This window comes from Nelumbo nucifera, chromosome 1 (genome assembly GCF_055504915.1).
Source record: "Nelumbo nucifera cultivar China Antique chromosome 1, China Antique-T2T, whole genome shotgun sequence".
Classification (NCBI taxonomy): domain Eukaryota; kingdom Viridiplantae; phylum Streptophyta; class Magnoliopsida; order Proteales; family Nelumbonaceae; genus Nelumbo; species Nelumbo nucifera.
Genome location: NC_142649.1, coordinates 2,967,680 through 2,989,539, shown reverse-complemented (window position 1 = coordinate 2,989,539; position 21,860 = coordinate 2,967,680). Strand labels below are relative to the sequence as shown.

General features: G+C 37.0%; 1 protein-coding gene across 6 annotated transcripts in view; it reads left to right on the top strand.

Annotated features, from left to right (window-relative positions):
- Nucleotides 1-1,039: 1,039 nt before the first annotated feature.
- LOC104605288 (cytidine/deoxycytidylate deaminase family protein) overlaps nucleotides 1,040-21,860 on the top strand; it is a 44,367-nt gene continuing 23,546 nt past the window's right edge. The window contains exons 1-7 of one of the 6 annotated variants that reach the window (XM_088894200.1): nucleotides 1,045-1,380; nucleotides 2,392-2,839; nucleotides 4,256-4,390; nucleotides 16,173-16,272; nucleotides 16,473-16,604; nucleotides 16,706-17,019; nucleotides 20,964-21,083. In XM_088894200.1, the coding sequence (XP_088750326.1) occupies nucleotides 2,519-2,839; nucleotides 4,256-4,390; nucleotides 16,173-16,272; nucleotides 16,473-16,604; nucleotides 16,706-17,019; nucleotides 20,964-21,083 (1,122 nt within the window). In that variant the 5' untranslated portion in view covers nucleotides 1,045-1,380; nucleotides 2,392-2,518. Of the gene's footprint in view, nucleotides 1,796-2,391; nucleotides 2,840-4,255; nucleotides 4,391-16,172; nucleotides 16,273-16,472; nucleotides 16,605-16,705; nucleotides 17,020-20,963; nucleotides 21,084-21,860 lie in introns of all 6 variants that reach the window. The other 5 variants (XM_088894199.1, XM_088894201.1, XM_010270000.3 and 2 more) reach the window with 5 other exon arrangements.

Genomic DNA, 21,860 nt, shown 5'->3' with positions numbered 1-21,860 from the left:
CAACTATAAATAATATATAAATACATAGGAATTGCATATTTAAATTATATATATACATATGAAGAAATATATTATAATTAATATAGCAGGACATGTAGATATTATACAATTTTATTAATAATGCATCAATCAAGAGTCCAAGGCAAATATTATATAGATTTTTAGAAATTAATATATGTAAAAAGCCAATATTATTTTATTATCTATTAAAGTGTAAAACATAAAGCATATGCAACTTTTGTATTTGAATCATTATATCATTTTTTCTATTTTTCTATTTTTTTTATTTTTAATATTAACAAAAAAAAATCATCTAAAAAATTAAATTTTAAATGTTTGCTAAGTAATATTTATATTTTTGTAAACAATAAATATGTTATTATAAAATGTAAATTAAAATATCAATTAATAACTTATAAAAATATATAATCTTAACTTAAATATATCAAATCTAATAAAATTTTGAAAATGCATACCATATGAAAATTCATAAATTTTAATTACTAAAATAATTATTCCATTATTAATATTTTATTTTATAAAAGTTTGAATTAAAAAATTATTTTTATGTAAAATGTAGATTAATGGATTTGATAGATTCAATTTATATTATATTTTCAAATACTCTATAATTAATACTTTTATTTTTGTAAATAATAAGTACATTGTTATTTAATGTAAATTAAAATATTAATTAATAATTTATAAAAATTTAAGATATATACCATATGCAAATTTATAAAATTTAAGTATTAAAATAATTATTCTATTATGAATATTTTATTTATATAGTTTTTTGAAATTAAAATTCATTTTTGATATATATATGTAGATTTTATAAATTATTTATTTCATTGATTTATAAAATACTAATTTTGAATATTATTCTTTTTAATTTATCGTTAAGGTTTTTGAAAATAAATCTATATTATTTTTATTTGTATATAAATATTAAGTTTAATAAAAATTATTTGTATATAAATGGCTTTCTGGTTAATGTATTTGTGGTTAATGTATATGCGTGTCTGGGCTTGATCAACTTGGGATCATGGGCTATCGATATTTCAATCGTTGATGGCATGAGCGACTTAAAACTTTAATATGTCAAAATAGAATCGATGGAGGATACCATGGGATTGTAGTGCGGTCGTCGGTGCTGCCGGAGGAATCGTAGTTCTTCCTGCTGAGAATCCCACAGATGATAGCAGATGACAGTGGCTACGGAGAGAGGGATACAGATAGAAACAAAGTTGCACAGGGAGGTAGACAGGAAAGAGAAGAAAGGAGAGCTAGCTGGCTCGCTTAGAGATAGAGAGGAGCCGAGGATAAATGAGCTTTTTTTCACGCCTTTGCTTTACTGTTTGTTCCATGCAATGTGAGGTACAATTAATTGGTTTTCTTGATTTCTGGTAAACTATTAAAAGAGTTGTCAAGCGAGTGTTGTAATTGCAAGCGTAACGGTGGAATAAGCTCGCCGGAAGAAATCATTTTGTGACGGACATGAAATAATATTAGGGATATCCCTGCAAATGCCAAACCACCGTGGTGACCACAATCGAGATTTCTATTTTTAATTTATTACTCTTCGAAGCCATGCTGTGACGCTGGTCTTACTCTCTAGCCTAAGCACTGCGCAAAGTTCTGGAAACGATGTATATCAGCATAAACCCCTCCATCCCAATTCCTAGCGGCCAACTTCTCACCCATGCGCAGCGCCGCCTCCAGATCTTCTAGTGATGTTTGACGCCGATGAGTTACAGGCTTGCTGCCGATTGATCAGGCTACACTACTTCGGGTTCGGGCCTTTGTCCCATGCTACTATGCTGCTTACTTCGAAACGTTTGATGTTTCTGTTTCCTATTTCCTGCACTCTCATTTCTGCACATTTCCTGATTTTCTGATCAGACCATGGGAATTCATAGATAAAAAACTACATATCTCTGTTTGACGCCAGGTGTCTCATTGAACTAGGATCACCTATCCATTCAATATCAGCTATCCATAATTGAGTAACTTGATAATAAAGAGGATGAAAATCAGAAGAGATGTCAAGATACCTCAAGCTAGAGAGATTACCCAATCTAGGAATTTTACCTCCAAACCCTGTATTTGAAGGCAATCCTACAAACCCAATCTGATCAAAATTACCAAGTGTCGCCAGAATATTAAGGATAAGTGAGTTGTAGGCCTAGTTTATGATGTTGAGAGAAGCACAGGTTTTCAAAGCTTCATTGAATAATATTTCAAGTTTTCAACTACCAAAATTACATTTATGTTTTTTCACATTTCATTCAACTGTTGGTATTAAATTAGTACGTTTTAGAAGTTTAGGTACTAAATTAATATATTTTAAAGTTCGGGGACCAAAATGATTCTAATTATAAAATACAGGGTACTGTTTTAGAATTTTTCCAAGAACAATCCCTATCTTCAACCGCAACAACTCATCAACAGTAAACTGACTGTGCACAAGAGAGCTGAAGTCTTGGGACTGACAGTAGTAGAGTCAAAATTCAACATGGCGTTCTCCTTGGGAGCGTTCTCGGCTACAATCGTCTGCAAGAGCAATTACTCACTTGAAGCCGGGCACATCCGTCGGGCGGCAGAGATCGCCGATAAATCTGCTGGGTTCACGTCGCCGCATCCGAACTTCGGGTGCGTGATTGCCGTTGGCAGCAAGGTCGTGGGCGAGGGTTTTCTGTACGCGCAAGGGACTAAGTGTGCTGAGTTGCAGGCGGTGGAGTCGGCTGGGGAACTGTGTAGAGGTGCCACTGCTTATCTCAATATGGAGCCTGGGGACTGCCACGGTGACCACACTTCGGTTTCTTCTCTAATTCAGGTTCTCTTCGACGCCATTTCCATTTCTTTCTTGTTCTTGTTGTTATTAATAGTTCATTTTCAGTCGAATTTGTGAGATGGGGATATTGAAATGTATTGACAAAAACATAAAGTCCTTCCGGTATCATGCCTTTCCGGCAGCATGGATTTTTCCAAAGATAGAACTTTCTTTGAATTGACTGCAAATATGTCAATTTGATGCTTTTAATTGACAACTGGAAGTTTATTTTATTTTATTTTTTGCTTCTATTGTCGTTATTTTCTTTCTGGAGTTCCAAGCTCGCTCCTTTACCAGGCCAGGATTCCCAGGCTTTTGACATTTTCATGCTGTGAATGTGTTTTCTTGAGCTGGTTATCATTGTTGCTTTACGCCTATTTTCAGGAAGTAACAATCTTAGCTTGAACATCAACTTAGGATGACACTAATGTGCTTGAGATCTGCACAAGCAGAAGAATGTATCGGAAAAATTTGGAAATGTGACCAGTGGATTGGCTGACCACTGTGTGCAAGTGTAGTCTCCAAAATCCCAAGGGTCCACAGACTCGGGAAATTGGAATTGCACTCTAGTTTGTATTCCCTTTGCACTAAGCAGGCAAACCCAACAAACCATTTCTTTCTTTCTTCTTTTTTTTTTTTTTTTTTTTTTTTTAAGTCTTGTTTTTGAATCAGGTGTTTTTAGACCATATTGTATCTTCATATGTTTCCTTATGCTCTATGTTAAGCCTTTCTAAGTATGTAGACAGTAGGCCAATGCTGCTGTTTTGGTTTCTTTAAATCTGCAGCAAGTTATTATTGAAAAACAACAATGATTACTCTTCTCCTTACAGGATTAAACTGTGAACTTTATTGGTCTGAAAAATGTCTTTGAGTTTTTTTTTTTCTCCTCTTCTGGAAGAATTTTTCCAGGCTTTGAATGTATTAGTCTGTTCCTATCGTTCTAAAAAGATGTGTTAACCTGTTCCTTCTTCCACTACATCTTTTAATCATGCTAATTGCTGTTGGATTTCAAAGCTTCTTTTCTATAGTTTCTCAACTTTCAGTTTCATTTTGAGCTGTGATTTTCTGGATTGGACTGCAGGAAATTTTAGTTGTTGTTCCTAATCTTCCTCCATATTTTTAGTAAACTTGATCAGTTTGCATCTTATATGATCCTTCTGATAAAAGGAATTAAAGGAATTTGGGCTTGTCAACAGAATTGCAGTAATTATGGGACATTTTGTTCAGTTTGCATATTCCTCCACATTCTTCTCTCTCTCTCTCTCTCTCTCTCTCCCCCTTTTCTTTCTCTAAGCTCCTTTAATCTCTTTATTGTTTTGGTTGTAGGTAACAAGATGGGTCATAACTAATTTTCAGTAAGGTTTATATTCTTATGTTACGGTTTCAGATATCATAGACCACTTATGTTCTGTAAATTAGGCAGGAATATCAAGAGTTGTTGTCGGTATCAAACATCCTTTGCAACATTTTCGGGGCAGAGCAGTACGTTCATTAAGAAGTGAAAGGGTGCAAGTTGATGTTCTTGGAGAGGATTTGCAAAGTAAATTAATTGAGGTGGTAGAATTTCTATGTTGCATATCTTAAACACTCTTATAATTCTGCCAGGTTATTTGTATCTTTTTGCATGATTCATTTTTGAATCTCTCTCTCTCTCCTTTTTGGTCTCTTTTTCACTGTAAGTTTCAATTTTATAACTCAAGTTGGCACCATATGACACATTTAATGATCACAGAAAAGGGCACCATATGATAGTGAAGAGGATTACTTTGTTATGCACCATATTATATCTTTCAATTATTGTACTGGAATTTATATTAATCTTCTCAATTTGGAACAGTGATAAGTGATCAGCCATAGGCTGGATATTCAAAGTTGTGATATTTCATTTGTCACGATTCTTTGAGGACTGAGATATCTAAACTTGGGAAAGATTATTTTATAAGTCATTGAACATTTTGGTAAGATATTGAACTTGAAATGAATAATTAGGACAAATTTTGGTTTTGAACCAAATTGAAACATGGTCCAAAATTGATACTAATTAATATGGATTGGAAGAAGCAACTGTACTTTCAATCTAGTTTTGAACCAAGAGGATTTGGTGCTGAGGAGGTTGATGAGCATGGTGATGTAGGAAAGGAAGGGGATGAAAGCGGAAAGGCAGTGGAAGTGGTGAACCAGATCCAGATAATAACTGGTTTTCATACAATGCCAAACTGAAAATTCTGTTACTATGCTGAAATAGTTCATGTGGATGCGGAGAAACATTTTCTCAGTGTACAGATTTACATGGAGATTGGACCAATGTGTTTCAGACCCAAAACTTAGTAAGATAAGTGTCTTACATGATGGAGAATCCCATCACAATCATAGTAGGTCATTACAATGTTCACACCCAAACTTCCACTTCTCTCATGAACCCAGCAAGTGGTGCAACCTTGTATCCTTATTTGGTTTTAGTTCTCTAAATTTTTGGGTCAGTTGAGCAACTCTCCAACAAGGATTCTGGAAACTTTTACTGAAGATCAAATCTCCTCAATGCAGGAAATAGGCTGGTTCAAGAAAGCTTCAAACAATTTGAGCAGTGAATAATGGAGCACTGAATTCAATTCAATCTAATTGAAACACTTTATGGCTCAACTGTTGTGGGTATGATGTCATGTCCGAACCATCGTGATTAGGGTTGAATTAGGGCTACTTCTAGTAGTCTTTCAACTCTAATTCAGTCCTAATATAAGTGGGAGAGGGCTGGAGGCAACCCCGTCCTAGTTCATCTAGGATTCTTCTGCATGCAGAAGAGTCCTACTTGAACTAGGACCCTCCTAATGTAATTCGAACCAGCAATGAATTCCTAATTATATCAAAGAACTGAGAATAGGAGTATGTAAGGTGTGGGATCCATTGAAATCCAGATTGAACCAATAAGTGGGGCCTGCTTTCTCTTGGATCACTGTCCTAGTGGAGGTAGGAAACTGCTAATTTGAATTGGGCTCCTTCTCAAGGAGAATCCAGCCTAGTAGTTGGGCCTACAATAAGCCCAACCCAAATGGCTTTAAGTTATTGACCTTTGCCACCCTAAACTTTTCCAGTTGGTCCAACTTGAAATGTATCCATCAGTTTATTGGGCCTAAACATATACTTTCAATGGAATTTGGGAAAGACTTATACCTCTTAGAGACAACACCGATGTCATATCCTCTGCCATGATGGAACCCTGGGAAATACATTTTGCAAACCCATTCTGAAAACAAACTATTTATTTAATATAATATTAATTTGTAAAAACTAATTCCAAAACCATTTTGAAATCCACTGTTGATAGTTTTAGGAATCCATTAGAGAAGACATTACCAGGGTATGTATTCTCTCAGTCTGGTAGAGTGAAAGATCCTATCACAATGATCACTTAACCTAATCTCATTTTGATCTGCTGCAACATACTTAGGTATCAACCCTAGATAGGGCATCACACATCAAAAGCAGGCAAGTCCAACAAGGGCCTACAGCTTTCAGAAACGGTGGGCTGAGCAGGGCTTAGATCTGAAATAAGTGAAAAAGGAAATTGACTTCAGATGCAAGAAAGGTTGAGTGGTGGTTGAAGAAGGGATTTAGGGTGTGAAATGATTTAGATCTGAGAATAGAGATAAAAATAAGAAAAGGAACAAGTTTTAGACACATGAATAAGAGAAATAAGAGACATAGAAGAGTCAAGAAGAAGAAAGAATACACTCTTACCTGCAAGTAAGCTTCAAACAAACTTTTTCTATTATTTCTCTTTAAAATCCAATTATATTGAGTCACTTATCATCATCTTCATCTAAGTCTTGTTCCAACTATATGTAGTTGGCTACATAAATCCTGTTTTGCCGTTCCATTCTGTTCAATACCTTTTCCACTGTTAAATTATGGGCGCTTAAATCATTACATACTACTTCAACCTGTGTCCTTTTTGCTCTGCCCCTAGCTCTTGTAATCCATTTAACTTGTAGGAGATTACTTCTTACAGGTGCTGTAGATGGTCTTCTCTACTGACCATCTATAAACTCAGTATAAGGGGCTTGGGTCATCCTTTACAAACTCCAATATATACTTGACAACTATGTAGAGATGACTCCTAATTTTGCATTAGAAATTTAGAACTAATGCAAGCTTATATATAACTCATAAGGACACTCAAAATAATTCCGAATATCGAGCACTGGTTGTACTAAAATTAAACATTCCAAAGACAATTCTAAGATAGACGCAAAAATAGACAGACTCAATACCTTCACAAGCTCAAACTCTATAAATAAACAGCCATAACTTTCCTGTACATATTGGATTCAATAAGATCTAGGTAACTGAGGAAAATTGATTCAGTTGAAAAAGTTTTGACCCATTAAACTTGGGCTGCAAGAAAAGGGGTGAATCTTCAACTACAAGTTATAAAAAAATTCTATGATATGACTATTGAAACTTTGTTTATTAAACTATTTTGATCCTTTAAGATGACTATTTCTTAGCAAGGAGTTTGAAGTTAATGACCTAAGAAAGTTGAGATATTTCTTGGGCATAGAAGTGGCTGTGGCCAGGTCAAGGCATGACACTTTTAATCGTTAGAGGAAGTGCATTTTAGATCTTTTGAAGGAGATTGTGAAGTTGGGAGTTAACCTGGTTATACCCCTATTGATCCCAGTCACAGATTATCAGTTACAGATGGGAAACCTGTTGAGAATTAGTTTAATGTTTTAGCGCCTTGTTGGTAGATTGCTATAATTATGTATGATCCACCCAAGTATCTCCTATGCAGTTAGTGTCATTAGCTAGTACATGTACTCATCTATTCATTTAGCAGCTGCCAAAAAGAGTTCTTGCTTGCTTGAAGTATCATCTAGGCAGAGACATTCTTTTTAAGTTATGTGATGATGTGGCAATTCTGTTTTATTCTTTTTAGTTCACCTGTCCCATACTTAAGTAGGGGTATATTTGACCTTGTACCCTAATTATAATATAATAGAGGTTATGGTCACTAGGAGGGTTAATCTCTCTAGTTCGACAGCTTCTTCTTCTTCTTCTTCTCTCTCTCTCTCTCTCTCTCTCTCTCTCTCAGAAAAGAACTTGTCTGAACCACTAAAGCATGGTACCAGAGACTAGCCACCCCTTACACTAAGGCAATATAGAATGTGTTAGCCTTATCAGAATAAACTGCCCCCAATTTATTCACTGGCTAAGATTAGCTTACATAGTTTATTGATCATGATAGTCATTGCAATATCATAATTCTAAAATATTTATCTGGGTAAATTTCATACAAACATACCCAACCAACACGTGTAACTGAACCAAAACTGAATTCTTTTTCATAACAACTTGCAGTTTACAACATGCATTGGATCCTAAGGGCATACACTATCTAATACTATGATAATAGGTGGCTATTACCATTGCTCATAATCCAGTTCAACGTGATAGAACCAAGACTATTGAGGTGGACAGACACTTCATTAGAGAAAGGGTGACTTGAGGAGGAATATGTTCCTTATGTGAGCACTAATGAATGACTTGCAGATATCTTCACCAAAGGTGTTAACCGATTGAAGCTGAATCATTGTATAAGCAAGTTTGGCATAATTAATCTATATGCTCAGCTTGAGGGTGAGTGCTGACAGGTTGGCCATCCCTTATTGGGCCTTTTCTTTTCTTATTTTAAGTTGTGTTTATTGGGCTTTAGTTATACTGTTAAGTTATTTGGAAACAGCCTCTCTGTGTATCTGTAGGGGTGAGGTTGCGTACATCTATCCCTCCCCAAACCCCACATTGGCAGGAGCCTTGTGCAGTAGGCTGCCCTTTGAGGGTGGGCCTTGGCGCAACGGTTGGGTTGCTCCATTGTAACTTGGGTGATCAGGGTCCAAATCTTCTAAATGGCCTCTCTGTATATGTGGGGGTAAGGCTGCATACATCTGTCCCTCCCTAGACCCTGCATTGGTGGGACTCTTGTGCACTGGACTCCTTTTTTTAGTTATATTGTTAAGTTAGTGGGTTATGGTCTTGATACAGGCCTTTATTTTTCTTTTATTTTACTGCCACTTAAAAAGGGGAAAATCTTATCTCTAAATTTGTTGGTCGCTTTATATGAAGTAGGGGTCACTAAAACTCTTGCAATTGACAAATTTTCTCTCCACTCTCTCTTTTTTCTTCCCTATTCTACCTCTATATGAAGAGGTAGGGGTCGCTTTATATGAAGTAGGGGTCACTAAAACTCCTGGGCGACCAGGGTCCAAATCTCCTAAATGGCTTCTCTGAATGTGTGGGGGTAAGGCTGCGTATATCTGTCCCTCCCCAGACCCTGCATTGGCAGGACTCTTGTGCACTGGGCTCCCTTTTTTAGTTATATTGTTAAGTTAGTGGGTTATGGGCTTGATGCAGGCCTTTATTTTTCTTTTATTTTACTGCCACTTAAAAAGGGGAAACCTTATCTCTAAATTCGTTGGTCGCTTTATATGAAGTAGGGTTCACTAAAACTCCTGCGATTGACAAATTCCCTCTCCACTCTTTCTCCCTTTTCTTCCTTCTTCTACCTGTTCTTCTTTTTTCTGCACTTCATTTTGTAGATTTACTAAAATATCCTGCATTGATTAAATAGCAGTAAAAGCACTGTAGTTAGATGGTTAGGTAGTGACTACTTTTTACCTCCCTAGGGAATTGAACAAGTGGTGCCTGAGCAATGACTAGTTCTGCTAAATTTAAAGATGGTGAAAGATAGCGATGAAATCACACACAAACACACATATAAAAGCTAAAAGAGTGTTATAAAACATATGATATAGAATATGAAACCTTATTACCACAAAAAAAAAAAAAAAAAACTTTGGTTGGCTTTGACAGCTTAAAAGGCCTTGTTCATTAATCAACATTTCATTAACTCTATGTGCATGAAGTGTCCATGTTAGATTCCAGCACTCCATGGATTTTGAGGGCCGCTTCTACATAACATTTTGCTTCATATGCTTGTTTATTAGACATTAATGAACAACTAGTGCACATGATAAATGCTTTTTCCTATTAGTTTTTTATCAGCAGAGGAGAATAATTTATTTATTAAGCTGAATAACAGGTTACAGTTTCTTTATCTGCTCTGCACTCCAGAGTATTACATTATACAAAGAGACCCAGATTACATAAATCAGCATCCCACTGTTGTAATACAGCCAGCTACTGTTTAGCCCAAAATAGACTAAGTCTATCAACTCCCTTTTTTGCTAGAGTATTTTCCAATCCATTTGCTGTTCTTTTAACCCATCCAAAAGTAGAGTTAAATCTCTTAGCAAGAATGTCAATTTCCCTGAATGCAAATCTGTACTTCCATGGTGCCGAGTTTACTTGCTTAGCCCAAGAAATGACCAAAAGTGAGTCCACTTCCAATTCTCTAGCTTCCAATTGTTCTGCTAACTTCAGGCCTTGTAAGAGTGCCATTGTCTTTGCCTGAACCGAGTCTCCATACCCAATTGGTCCTGGAACAAAGCCACAACTTCCCCATTATGAGTTCAAAATACTCCCCCTATTCCTGCTCTCCCAGGGTTTCCAGAGGAGCTACCATCAAAATTCAGCTTCAACTTATTTGGTTCTGGAGGTTTCCAATCCATCTTAGTAATTTCTTTGTGTTCCCATTTGTGCCACTTCCTTCCATTTCCTCATTATATCATTTGTTGAGGTATCTTTCATAGTTTTCAATGCGTCTAGGCGATTCTAGGCAACACTAGGGCGCCTAGTTGCCTAGGCGATAAAAATTTTATAATATAAAAAATTGACTTTTGGCTAGTTTCCTAGTTTTATATACCATTCGGCATGTATGTTAATTGAAAAAATAGCAATTCTCTTTATTAAGAACATTAAATTTCCTCTAAAAATGTGGCAAATCATCACATCTAAAAGATAAAAATCTTTTACATATATTAATTTCATTATTTTCAAAAATAATACTACTATAATAAGTATTTAATAGAGCAAATTCATATTAATTAGCAGCTAAAGAAGGTTATTAGTTTTATATGATAAATATTCAAGATGCAAAGTAAAATAGAAAAAAAAAACAAGGATGGAGCTTTTGTTTTATTTAATTAGAAAAGAATTTTATTATTCTATTCTTTCTTTCCTCTTTCTTTCTTTCTTTCTTTCTTTCTTTCTTTCTTTCTTTCTTTTTCTCTTCTCAAAATCCTTTGGTCTTTTAAATTTCAATAGTAAAACATTAAAACAAAGTATAATTGATATATATAGCATATAATAAAATGTATTAAGACATACATTAATAAGATATAGCAATATAAATGACATTATAAAAGGTGCCTGCCATAGTTGTCAAGGCGACGCCTGGGTGACAAGGCGCCCTTGGAGTCTTGCCTCGCCTAATCGCCAAGCAGTTTTCTCTAGTCTGTTATAACAAACTTTTATATTCTTAATTTTTCGAGGTTATAATTATAAAAGACATTTTTAAACTAAAATACTCATTTTGTGTGTTTATATACTAATTTCTTTTATTATTTTCTTATTTGTTAGGGTTTAGTCAACACAAACATTGCTAAATGCTGTATTGTGTGAAGAAGCTCCTTGATGTACCATTTTATTGTAGTCCTTATTGTATTGTTTTCTTATTTATTATTATTTTCACTTCAACCTTGCAAGGGCCTCTTTGTAAATACTCTAAATTGTGTTGTCCTACAAGGGCCTCTCTGTAATTTCTGTAATTTCACTTTCTATATAAAGGACCCTTGGGGTAGGGTCGAATCATCCATTTCTTCATCCCCAAAATTCTGTATTTTGCTCTGGGTCTGTTGACATGGTATTAGAGTAGGCAGCTCTATAATCTCTACTCTTTCCTTGTTCACTCGTTGGGCATATTAGGGTTTTTGTTCTCAGGGTGTTTTTGGCTGGTGTTAGGGCTGTTCTCTTTAATCCTAACCCTTATTCCTCTTGAAAGCTTCTATTTGGAAGGATTTCTGACCGGCTATGTCACCTAGAACCTTCTTCTTTCTCTCAGAAAATCAGTAGAAACTGACAAGTCTTGGAGGAGTTCTGGTCTTCTCTCCTGGGTGGCTGCAGATTTGTTTTCTTCCTCCGAAAGTGTACTAATTTCTCCAAGGCTGCAGCAGCTTTTCTCCTTGTGGTTCAGTTTTGAACCCTCAACAGCAGCACTTTCGAACCTAGTTTCTTTTTCTGATTGAGGAATTTCAACAGACATCAGGTCCTCTCTTCTAGTTGATCTGGAAAACTTCTCATTTCAAGTTGGTGCATCATACTATTGCCATAATCGACTTTTATCAGTCCTTGGAACCCTAGTTTGTGCTGCCCTAATTTTGTGGTGTTTATTGGAGGATTTTTTTCTTCTCTTAAAGTTTCCTGTTGAAGTTGCCTTGGATTTGTTTGTATTTCATGCTTCAGCCCTCATTTTACTTTTTTGAAGAATATTGTGTTTAGCTGAAGTAATTTTCTGCCTTGTTCATTGCTGATTTGAGCACTTTTCCAACATTAGTACTGCTATTCCGGGTTGTTCTTTTTGCTCATTTATGATGGTTGAAAAGCTTGATTTTCTCCCTGTAAAATTTGATGGAACTAACTACAATATGTGGAAGTTCCATTTTGATTTCTATGTTGAGAGAAAGGAACTTGATGGTTACTTGGATGGGATTGTATGTAAACCTGATGAGGCTGAGGCTAATAGTAAAGCCTATACACAACGGAAGCTTGACAACGGAAAGTTAGTCTCCTGGATTTTGAGCTCCATTGTGCCTCACATTAGTGTTCCTATGAGAAGATTGAGGACTGCCTATGAGATGTATGTCTATTTGAAAAAGGTTTATCATCAGTCCAATATATCACGACAATACCGGATTGAATCTAAAATCTTTGCTTATTGCTAGGGGAACAAAAAGATACAAGAATAGTATTCAGGCTTTATTGATCTTTGGGCTGAATATGAACTGGTTCATACTAAACCTTCTGATCCTGTTGAATGTGTCAAGTATTTGCAAAAACATTTTGAAAATAGGAAAGTTAACCAATTTCTCATGAGGCTGAGACCTGAGTATGAAATAATCAAGTCAAATATTTTGAGTAGAGGAATTCTTCTAAACTTAGACTCTGTGATGGGAGAGTTGTTGAGGGAAGAAACTAGACTCCTAACTGTTGCAAACATAGAAGGGAAACATCCTAATTCAGGGATTGATACTGTTTTTCTTGCACGAGGGAATAAGAAATCTGGTGGAAAAGACCTTTCTAAAACTCAATGCTATGAATGTAAAGGATATGGACATATAGCTTCTCATTGCAAAAAGAAGAATGTTTGCACATATTGCAAACAACATGGGCATATCATTCCAGAATGCCCAATTCCTCCACCCAAGGGACCCATGAAGAAGAATCAACTATGAGCTTATCAGGCATCTGAGGGACGAGTGTTTGATACCCCTATTGCCAAGGGAGAATCCTCTACTTCCATGAATAAGGAAGAGATACAACAACTGGTATCCTTTGCCATCTCATCTGCCTTTTCTGTTATTGGCCTATCTAGTGAGTTTTCCAATTATTGCTCTTCTCTCTCTCACGTTTGAATAATTGATTCTGGTGCTACAAATCATATGACTGGGGCCTATCTTGAACCTTCAAACAGATTGTCTGAGACCAACCATAGACACATTGTCATTGCTAATGGTGAGAAACTTGACATAATTGGGAGTGATGACTTGTGTATCAAACTTTCCCCCTCAAAATTCCTTGTCCCTTGCTAAAACCTTCCTTGTTCCTAAACTTACTGCCAACCTTATTTCAGTTGGTCAATTAGTTGATGAAGGTCATATTCTAACATTTTCCTTTGATGGTTGTTTGATCCAAGACCAGTGCACTGGGAAGGTAAAAGGGAAGGGGCGTAGGATGGGCCACTTGTTTGCGTTGGAGTTTGAGAAATCTCCATCAGCATCATCCTCTGCTTTTTTGAGCTCTTCTACATTGAGTCCTGTTTTGAGTCAGAGAAACTATGTTTGGGATTTGTGGCATAAATGCTTGGGCCACCCAAATTCTAAAAAACTTAAATACTTATTTGAGTCTGGTTTTATTAAAACCAAAATTCCTTCCATGAAATCCATTGATACATCTTATGTTTCTTATTGTTTGAATAAGAGTTATATTTTATCGTTCACTCACCGAGCTGAACATGCTACTTCGCCTTTTGAAATTATTCATAGTGATGTTTGGACTTCTTCTGTTGTTTCTCGGATGGGATACAAGTATTTTGTGCTATTCATTGATGATTGTACCAGGTACACTTGAATCTACTTTCCCAAACACAAATCAGAAGTTTTTCCAACCTTTAGGTTGTTTCATAACATGGTTCGAGTTCGTTTCCAAGTGAATGTGCAAACCTTACGCTCAGACTTAGGGGGAGAATACAATGACGAAGAATTTTTGGCTTACTTGAAACATCATGGCATACAAGTCCAACGATGCTGCTCAGACACTCCTCAACAAAATGGTGTGGCAGAAAAAAAGAATGGCTGCATTCTCAGTGTTTTAAGGACTCTCCTACAAGAATCACATGCGCCTCCCACATTCTGGGTTAAGGCCGCTAGCATTGTAGTATATCTGATCAATTGTATCCCATCTTCTGTGCCTACTAACATTTCTCCTCATCAAAAGATGTTTGGATCCCCCCCAGATCTTTCCCATCTTCATGTCTTTGGGTGTTTATGCTTTGTTCATCTTCCTCCTCGTGAACGTTCAAAGCTTTCAGCTTAGTCTGTCATGTGCACTTTTGTGGGGTATAGCCTGAACCATAAGGGATTAATTTGTTATGATCCCTCAACACGTTGTATTCGTATTTCTCGAAATGTGATTTTTCTTGAGTATATCTCATTTTTTCAGGAATTGCCAAATTATCTGCACCCTCTGTTTCAATTTTGCATGATTTTGAACCACAAGATACTCCATCATCCACTGCCTACGACCCATCTTCTCTCGCAAGTGGGTTCATGGTCCAGCTCCTACACCTACGACCCCTCTTCCTCCTAGTCTGGATCCCTCGCCCATCATAGACAATCCTGTAAGTGATGCCCCGGTTTTAGATTCCTCAATTATTCCTCCTGTTCCTTTATGTCGTTTTGCTCGTATCTCTAGACCACCTGATCGCTATGGTCTTCCTTCAAACCATAGTTCATTCTCTTCTGTTTCGACCTCTACAGATATTCCCTGTTCTTACCAGCAGGTTAGTAGCATCCCTTAGTGGCAAGAAGTCGTGGATGCAAAGATTCATGCTTTGATGAGAATGACACCTAGGACCTTGTCCCAACACCTTCAGATGGCTCTATTATTGGAAGCAAATGGGTTTATTCCATCAAAATGAAATCTGATGGGTCTCTGAACCGTTACAAAGCCAGGCTTGTGGCACAAGGATATAAGCAGGAGTATGGCATTGACTATGAAGAGACTTTTGCTCCAGTAGCCAAGATTATTACAGTTCGTGTTCTTTTAGCCCTCTCTGTTGTTCACTCTTGGACGATCTTTCAACTGGATGTGAAAAATGCCTTTTTACATGGGCATCTAAAGGAAACAATATATATGAAACCTCCTCCAGGGTACTGTAGTGATCCCTCTCTCGTCTATCGACTAAAGAAGTCCCTCCCTCTATGGGCTCAAGCAACCCCCTCAAGCTTGGTTTGAAAATTTCAAAGATGTCGTGCAAGTCGGGTATAGCCAAAGTGCATCGAACTACTCTCTCTTTGTTCGGAAAATTTCCTGCTTAAAATTATTTTCCGGAAATTATGATATAATAATCTGATAATATTAACAAGTTATTCTTATGCAACTTGAGTAAGTTATATGGTGCTAAATGTGTGCTGGGGCTTGGGAAATTTGTATCATCTCTTTCAATTATATTGAAAGCCAAAAAATGGAAAAGGAGAATATGTCAAAATTTCATCCTTTTGGGCCCAACTACCGCCCAAGACTGTATCTTGATTGGTTAATTTACCACATGCAACAAAAGGGGAAGGTGATGAAATGAGTTAAAAATAATATCAGGGTTCATCATTGAGTTCTATAATCTACTTAACCAATTAAAAAACAGCAAAAGCTTAATGTTCACTTAAACCAAACCACTATATCACAATTACTTTCTTTCCTTTTTTTCCAACAAATATTTACATCCCTTTTCTCCTTTTTCTATTTATGCATATTTGATTCTTTTGGAGAGGATTTAAATTCTTTCTTATGCTACATATGCTAACCTAGCTTCATTTTAGAGTATTCTATGTCGGCTATATTCTTCCTTTTCACATTTCCCTTACACTTGAAAAGATTGTTGTTATAGGAAGCTTTGAAATCGTGTCTCCTGGTAAATGCTCCTTTGATCTACCGAGCTGCTTGTCAAGTTCCGTTCTCTGTTCTCAAGTATGCTATGACTCTTGATGGTGAGCTATATGAATCTGATAACTTCAATATTTATTTCCAATTTTACTACTTAGCTGGGAATATATTTTTTTAATGTATTTTTGGTAAAAGTTCATATTTTGGAAATATCCATAAATTTGGATAGGGTGTCAAATTCAGACCATTTCCTCAACCATGAGATATTTTATTATTGATGTCTGTTTTACTTGGTTGCTTTCAGGAAAAATTGCAGCAAGTAGTGGGCATGCATCATGGATTAGCAGCAAAGAATCTAGGAGTCGAGTATTTGAATTGCGTGGTAGAAGTAATGCTATCATTGTAGGAGGGAATACTGTGCGCCGTGATAGTATGTGTATTTTCCAACAGATGCACTTCTTTTTCATCAATTGGATGTATACTTACTACGTTGTTTGTGAGATCTCATGTGATTCTCATTTACTATTCATATTTTAGATCCACGACTAACTGCAAGGCATGGGGGTGGGCATTTGCCTATACGGATTGTTATGTCACAAACTCTTAATCTTCCTGAAGTAGCAAACCTTTGGGACACATCTGATGTACACACCATAGTTGCAACACAAAGAGGTGCAAAGAAGAGCTTTCAGAAATTGCTTGCATCTAAAGGTGTTGAAGTAGTGGAATTTGACATATTAAACCCTAGAGATGTCATGGAACATTGTTATGATCGAGGGTATCTTTCAATTTTGTGGGAATGTGGTGGATCCTTAGCAGCACCTGCTATATCATCTGGTGTCATACACAAGGTACTTTTCACTGGCTTTTCTTCTTTATGCATTTGGTATTTTGTAATCCTCTTTGACTATTAGGATGTGAGGGGTCTAAAGGAGATAGGAGAAGGGAAAAAATGAAATGAGTTGAAGTTGTTAGGAATTATTTGATGGTCCATAATTGAACAATGGATATGGCATCTAACAGTGGAATGACGAAAGAGGATTCATGTAGCCTACCCCTATAGTTGGGTTTCTTTCCTTGTTCTTTTTTTTTTTCCGATCAATAACAATAAGCTTTATTAATGAATAAGATTTGTGAAACTTTATTTACAAAAAGTGGGAGTAAACCATCTTAACTCCCCAACAACAAAAGGACAAAGAAAAAATCTAAAAATTAGCCAAAAACAGAGATTCCTTAACCACCCCTTGCTTAGCTAACCCATCAGCCATTGAGTTGGCACTTTTCTTCACCCAGCTGTATTTCACCTCCACATCCTTACTCAGCCATTTAAATTTTTTCTTTTCATTGTTGTAGCTCCACAAATCACTGTTGTCTCCTTTCAGCCACCTAATCACCACCTCCGAATCCCCTATAATAACTAAGCATATGATGTTTAATTCTCTTGCTCTTTGGATTCCTTCAACTGCTAGAATCTCAGCCCTAAGAGAGTCACCCTCTCCAATTGGGCCTGAGAACATGGCAATAATAATCCCATCCTCATTCCTGAACACACCCCCAATCCCAGAAGGCCCTGGATTCCTTAAGCTACTTCCATCAAAATTCAATTTTATGAATCCAGTGGGAGGGGGGGGACCAAGAGGGCCTAGAGGTCCTCTTACAATGGGCAGAGGTAGCTACCTCTTTCTACTTTCTCAATAAATCAGCCATGTTAAATTCAGAGAATAGCTCCATAGAATTCAGCCAGTGAGCTACCCTTAAGTGTATCAGTTCTAGTAAGTTTTCTGTGGTTCTTTCCTTGTCTGAAAATATTCGCGAGTTTCTCTCTTCCCATATTGACTAGCACATTGCCGCCCTAATGCTTCTCCACACAACCTTCCCTCTTTTCTTAGGCCATCTAAAGAACAAAGGAGAGAACAAGCTTTACACACTCACAGGGGGATTCCAAGTACACCCAAAAAGGGAGAACACCCACTCCCAAACAGTTTTAGTAACCGGACAAGTAACCATAATGTGGTAACTCGTTTCCCCATCAGCTTTGCAAAGATTACACCTATTGGGAATTTAACAATAATTGGGCCTCTTTCTCTGAAGCAAGTCATTTGTGTTAATTCTTTCTAGGAAAATTTCCCAACAAAAACTACCAGCCTAAAGAGGAATGGGTTTGTTCCAAATCTCTATAACAGGGAAGGACAACCCAAGAGGAATAGTAGGCTGAACTAAAGTCTCAAAAAACGAAGTGGTACTCCAACCTTGTAGGGAACTTTCCTTCAAAGGAGGTGTGGGTAGCCCTGTACCCCCTAAAATTCAGGCCTTTTGTTGGGAAGTGGTATTCCAAAAAATCAACACCTTGGATTTATTGTAGAAAAAGAGGCCAAATATGTGCCTCTCCCCTCATGTTTGTTGCCTCTGTTTGGGTTCTGGTGAGACAATTTCACATTTACTAATCTCATGTCCCTTTGTGTTCTTTTTTTGGTCTTGGTTCTCTTCTCTCTTTGGCTGCAGGTGGACCCCCTCCTCAAGCGTGGTGAACCTCTTTGATCCAACTTTTTACAGGCAACCAACGGTTCTTGGAAGGATTATGTGGAGAGCCACTAGAGCTGTTGTATTGTGGTCAGTGTGGGAGGAAAGAAACAATAGGATCTTTAAAGGAAGATGTAGATCCAAGGAAGAGGTTGTGGAAGAAATAACTACTAAGGTTATCCATTGGTTGAAATCCCGTGATCTTTTTAAGGATTTCTCAGTTGAAGACATTTATAGAAGTTGGGGTATTGTGGCATCTACTACTACTTCCAAAGCTATGATACAGGAAGTTTGGTCCCCACCGGCACAACAAAGGGTGAAACTGAACTTTGATGGAAGCTCTATAGGTAATCCAGGCCCATCTGGTATAGGAGGTGTTTTCAGTGATAATGAAGGCAAGATAATGGCTTTGTTTTCAGGTCCAATAGGAGTTGGAGATTCCTTAAGAGCGGAAATCTTAGCACTACATCAAGGTGTAAAACTGGCCAAACAGTTAGGGCTATAGTAGATTGAGATAGAGGAAGACTTCAAGTTGGTAATTGGGTGGATGCAATCAGGGCAGTTGGGAGTTTGGCAATATGGACAGCTGATAAGGGAAATTCTTAGCATAACAAGGGAGGTGGGTGTTTGGTTCAAGTGGGTAAGGAGATCAGCAAATGGTTTTGCTGATGCCCTAGCAAAACAAGGGACTGTAAGGGAGAGTTTTTTTGGGCAGTGTTGTAATGTTTGTTTGATGTTTATTGGATCAACCTTTTCTAATAAGGGTTGAATTCTGTGTTTCAGGTTAGACTCTGGTGTCTCCCTTACTAGGATTCAAGAAAACATTTTCAAGGATGGCTAGCAGAGATGAAATACATCCCAAATATGCATCCCTAATTGCCCTTCTTGGGCCCGGGTTCCACCCAAAACCAGAAGAAGAATCAGAAGGAACTAAGAAAGAGGAGATGGGTTCATTTTTCAAACCTGACAAAGCATACAAAGAGGGAAATTGGTCTCTCAGGGGTATGTCCCCAACCCAAAGTTGCTCCTAAAATTTTATTCGATTACTAGAGTTCAAACCATACCCGATCCAAGGGGAGAAAATTGGAAGCAAATCAAGAATGGATTTCCAAGGGGAAGCAGCTGTAGCCCTTGTCAAAATTCCTGGATCCCAGTCGTTCTCATCCAGCCCATGTATGTTAGCCACTATCTTCGTCCACAATTTGTCCCTTTCTAGTGGAAACCTCCACAACCATTTCCCCAATAACGCCATGTTTCTTTTCCTAACATTCCCAATCCCAAGCCCCCTGACTTCTTGCTCCTAGTTACCACCTCCCAACTCATCCTATGGTCTTTCTTCTCCACTCTTGGTTCCCATAAAAAATCCCTCATTAATTTTTCCACCTTGTTAGAGACCTTTGTGAAAGTCTTAAACATTGAAGTAAACGAGAAGATTAGCTAGGGTAGACCTAATCAAAGTGATTCTCCCCCTAAAGAGAGATGATTTTTCCTCCAAGAAGCAAGCCTTTTCTCAAATCTCTCTAATATCAGGTTCCAAAAGCTTTCATTCCTGGGGTTATCTCCTAGGGGGAGGCCCAAGTAAGTGATAGGCCAATCCGAGATTACACAACCTAACAAACCTGCACTTTCACTTACTTCCCTCTCCTCCAAATTCACTCCCACCAAGAAACTCTTATCAAAGTTCACTTTAAGATTAGACATCTGCTCAAAGAGTTGTATTGTCAATTTTAAATTCTCGATCCAATTTAGGTCCCCACCTTCATAGAACAGGATTGTGTCATCTACAAACTGCAAGTGTGTAAGTGGTACTTCCCCCCTTCCAACTCTCCATCTTAGGCTTTTCGAGTTAGCTCTATGGATTAGTCTCCCCAAGGCATCTGCAATCAGAGTGAATAGAAAGGGGGATAGCGGATCTCCTTGTCTTATTCCGCTATCCCCCTTTTCTATTCACTCCTTGTCTTATTCTGCTATCCCCCTTTCTTTCCTTGTTCTTATTTGTATGTCTCATAATGACGCGATGTACTTTACAAAGTTCTCAACTTGAGACTAGAATCGTATTGGTTACAATTCTTGATGGAGACATGGAATTAAGGTGTTCCAACAAAAATAATACTGAACATGCCACTAACCTGATTTTGAAAATTTTATAAATTTGTCAAGTGAAATTTGCTATAGGTGTCTTACCAAGAGTTCAGTGCCCTAAAACATGTATTATTTGTAACTTTTGAAAACCTAGTTATGGTTATACATTTGAAAATTGATTTTTTTTATGCAGGTTTATGCATTTGTTGCTCCTAAAATTATTGGGGGTGAGGGAGCTCCATCGCCAGTTGGCGAACTTGGAATGGTTGAGATGTCACAGGCACTAAAGTTGATAGATGTTTCTTATGAGAAGGTTGGTTGACTTGAATTCCGGTAACTCCATATATGTACCATATATGTACTTCAAACAATATAATTTACCACTTATACAATAGATGCCTAAGATGATAAATCAAGTTTGACTTGAAAATCAAACAAATTTACATAAAATGGCTCTTTAGCCTACATATGATGGAAAATAAACTCAATTTCTAGTCATAAATAATGTATATAAACCATTTTCTAGTAAGGGCTATAAAAAAGTCTCCCTTGGAAAAACTAAATATAAACAAAAATTAACAAATTAGAGAACTAATTCGTAGTTGAATTTATTTGAATCATAGTGAATTGTAGAAGTCATAAGATTTATGAATCAAATCGTGGGATTCAAACAAAAATTGTAAGATTTTTGCAGAAAAGGATTCAGACATAAGATTCGAGTCGAAAGCATTGGGATTCATGATTCAAATCGTGAATCGTATCATAAATCGTAAGATTTTGACAACATTGGGTTCTGTTGTTTGTTGGGCAAATTGAGTCAGTTTAAGGGTGTTAGGTGTGAGGTAATTGGGTTTTTTGAGGGGTTTGTGGGAGGCTTTTTGTCTTTGTTGAAGGTTTAGTTTGGAGCTTGGAATTATATTTCAAATGTTCGTAGGATGGTGTTGAGCACTTGAGCTTTTTTTTTGTCTGGGTGAAAACTTATCACCTCTTTAATAAAGTTTCTTTTTGTTTATTACGCTGTCAAGGCAACGCCTAGGTGACAAGGCACCCTTGGAGGCTCTTCTTGCCTAATCGCCAAGCAGCTTGCTAA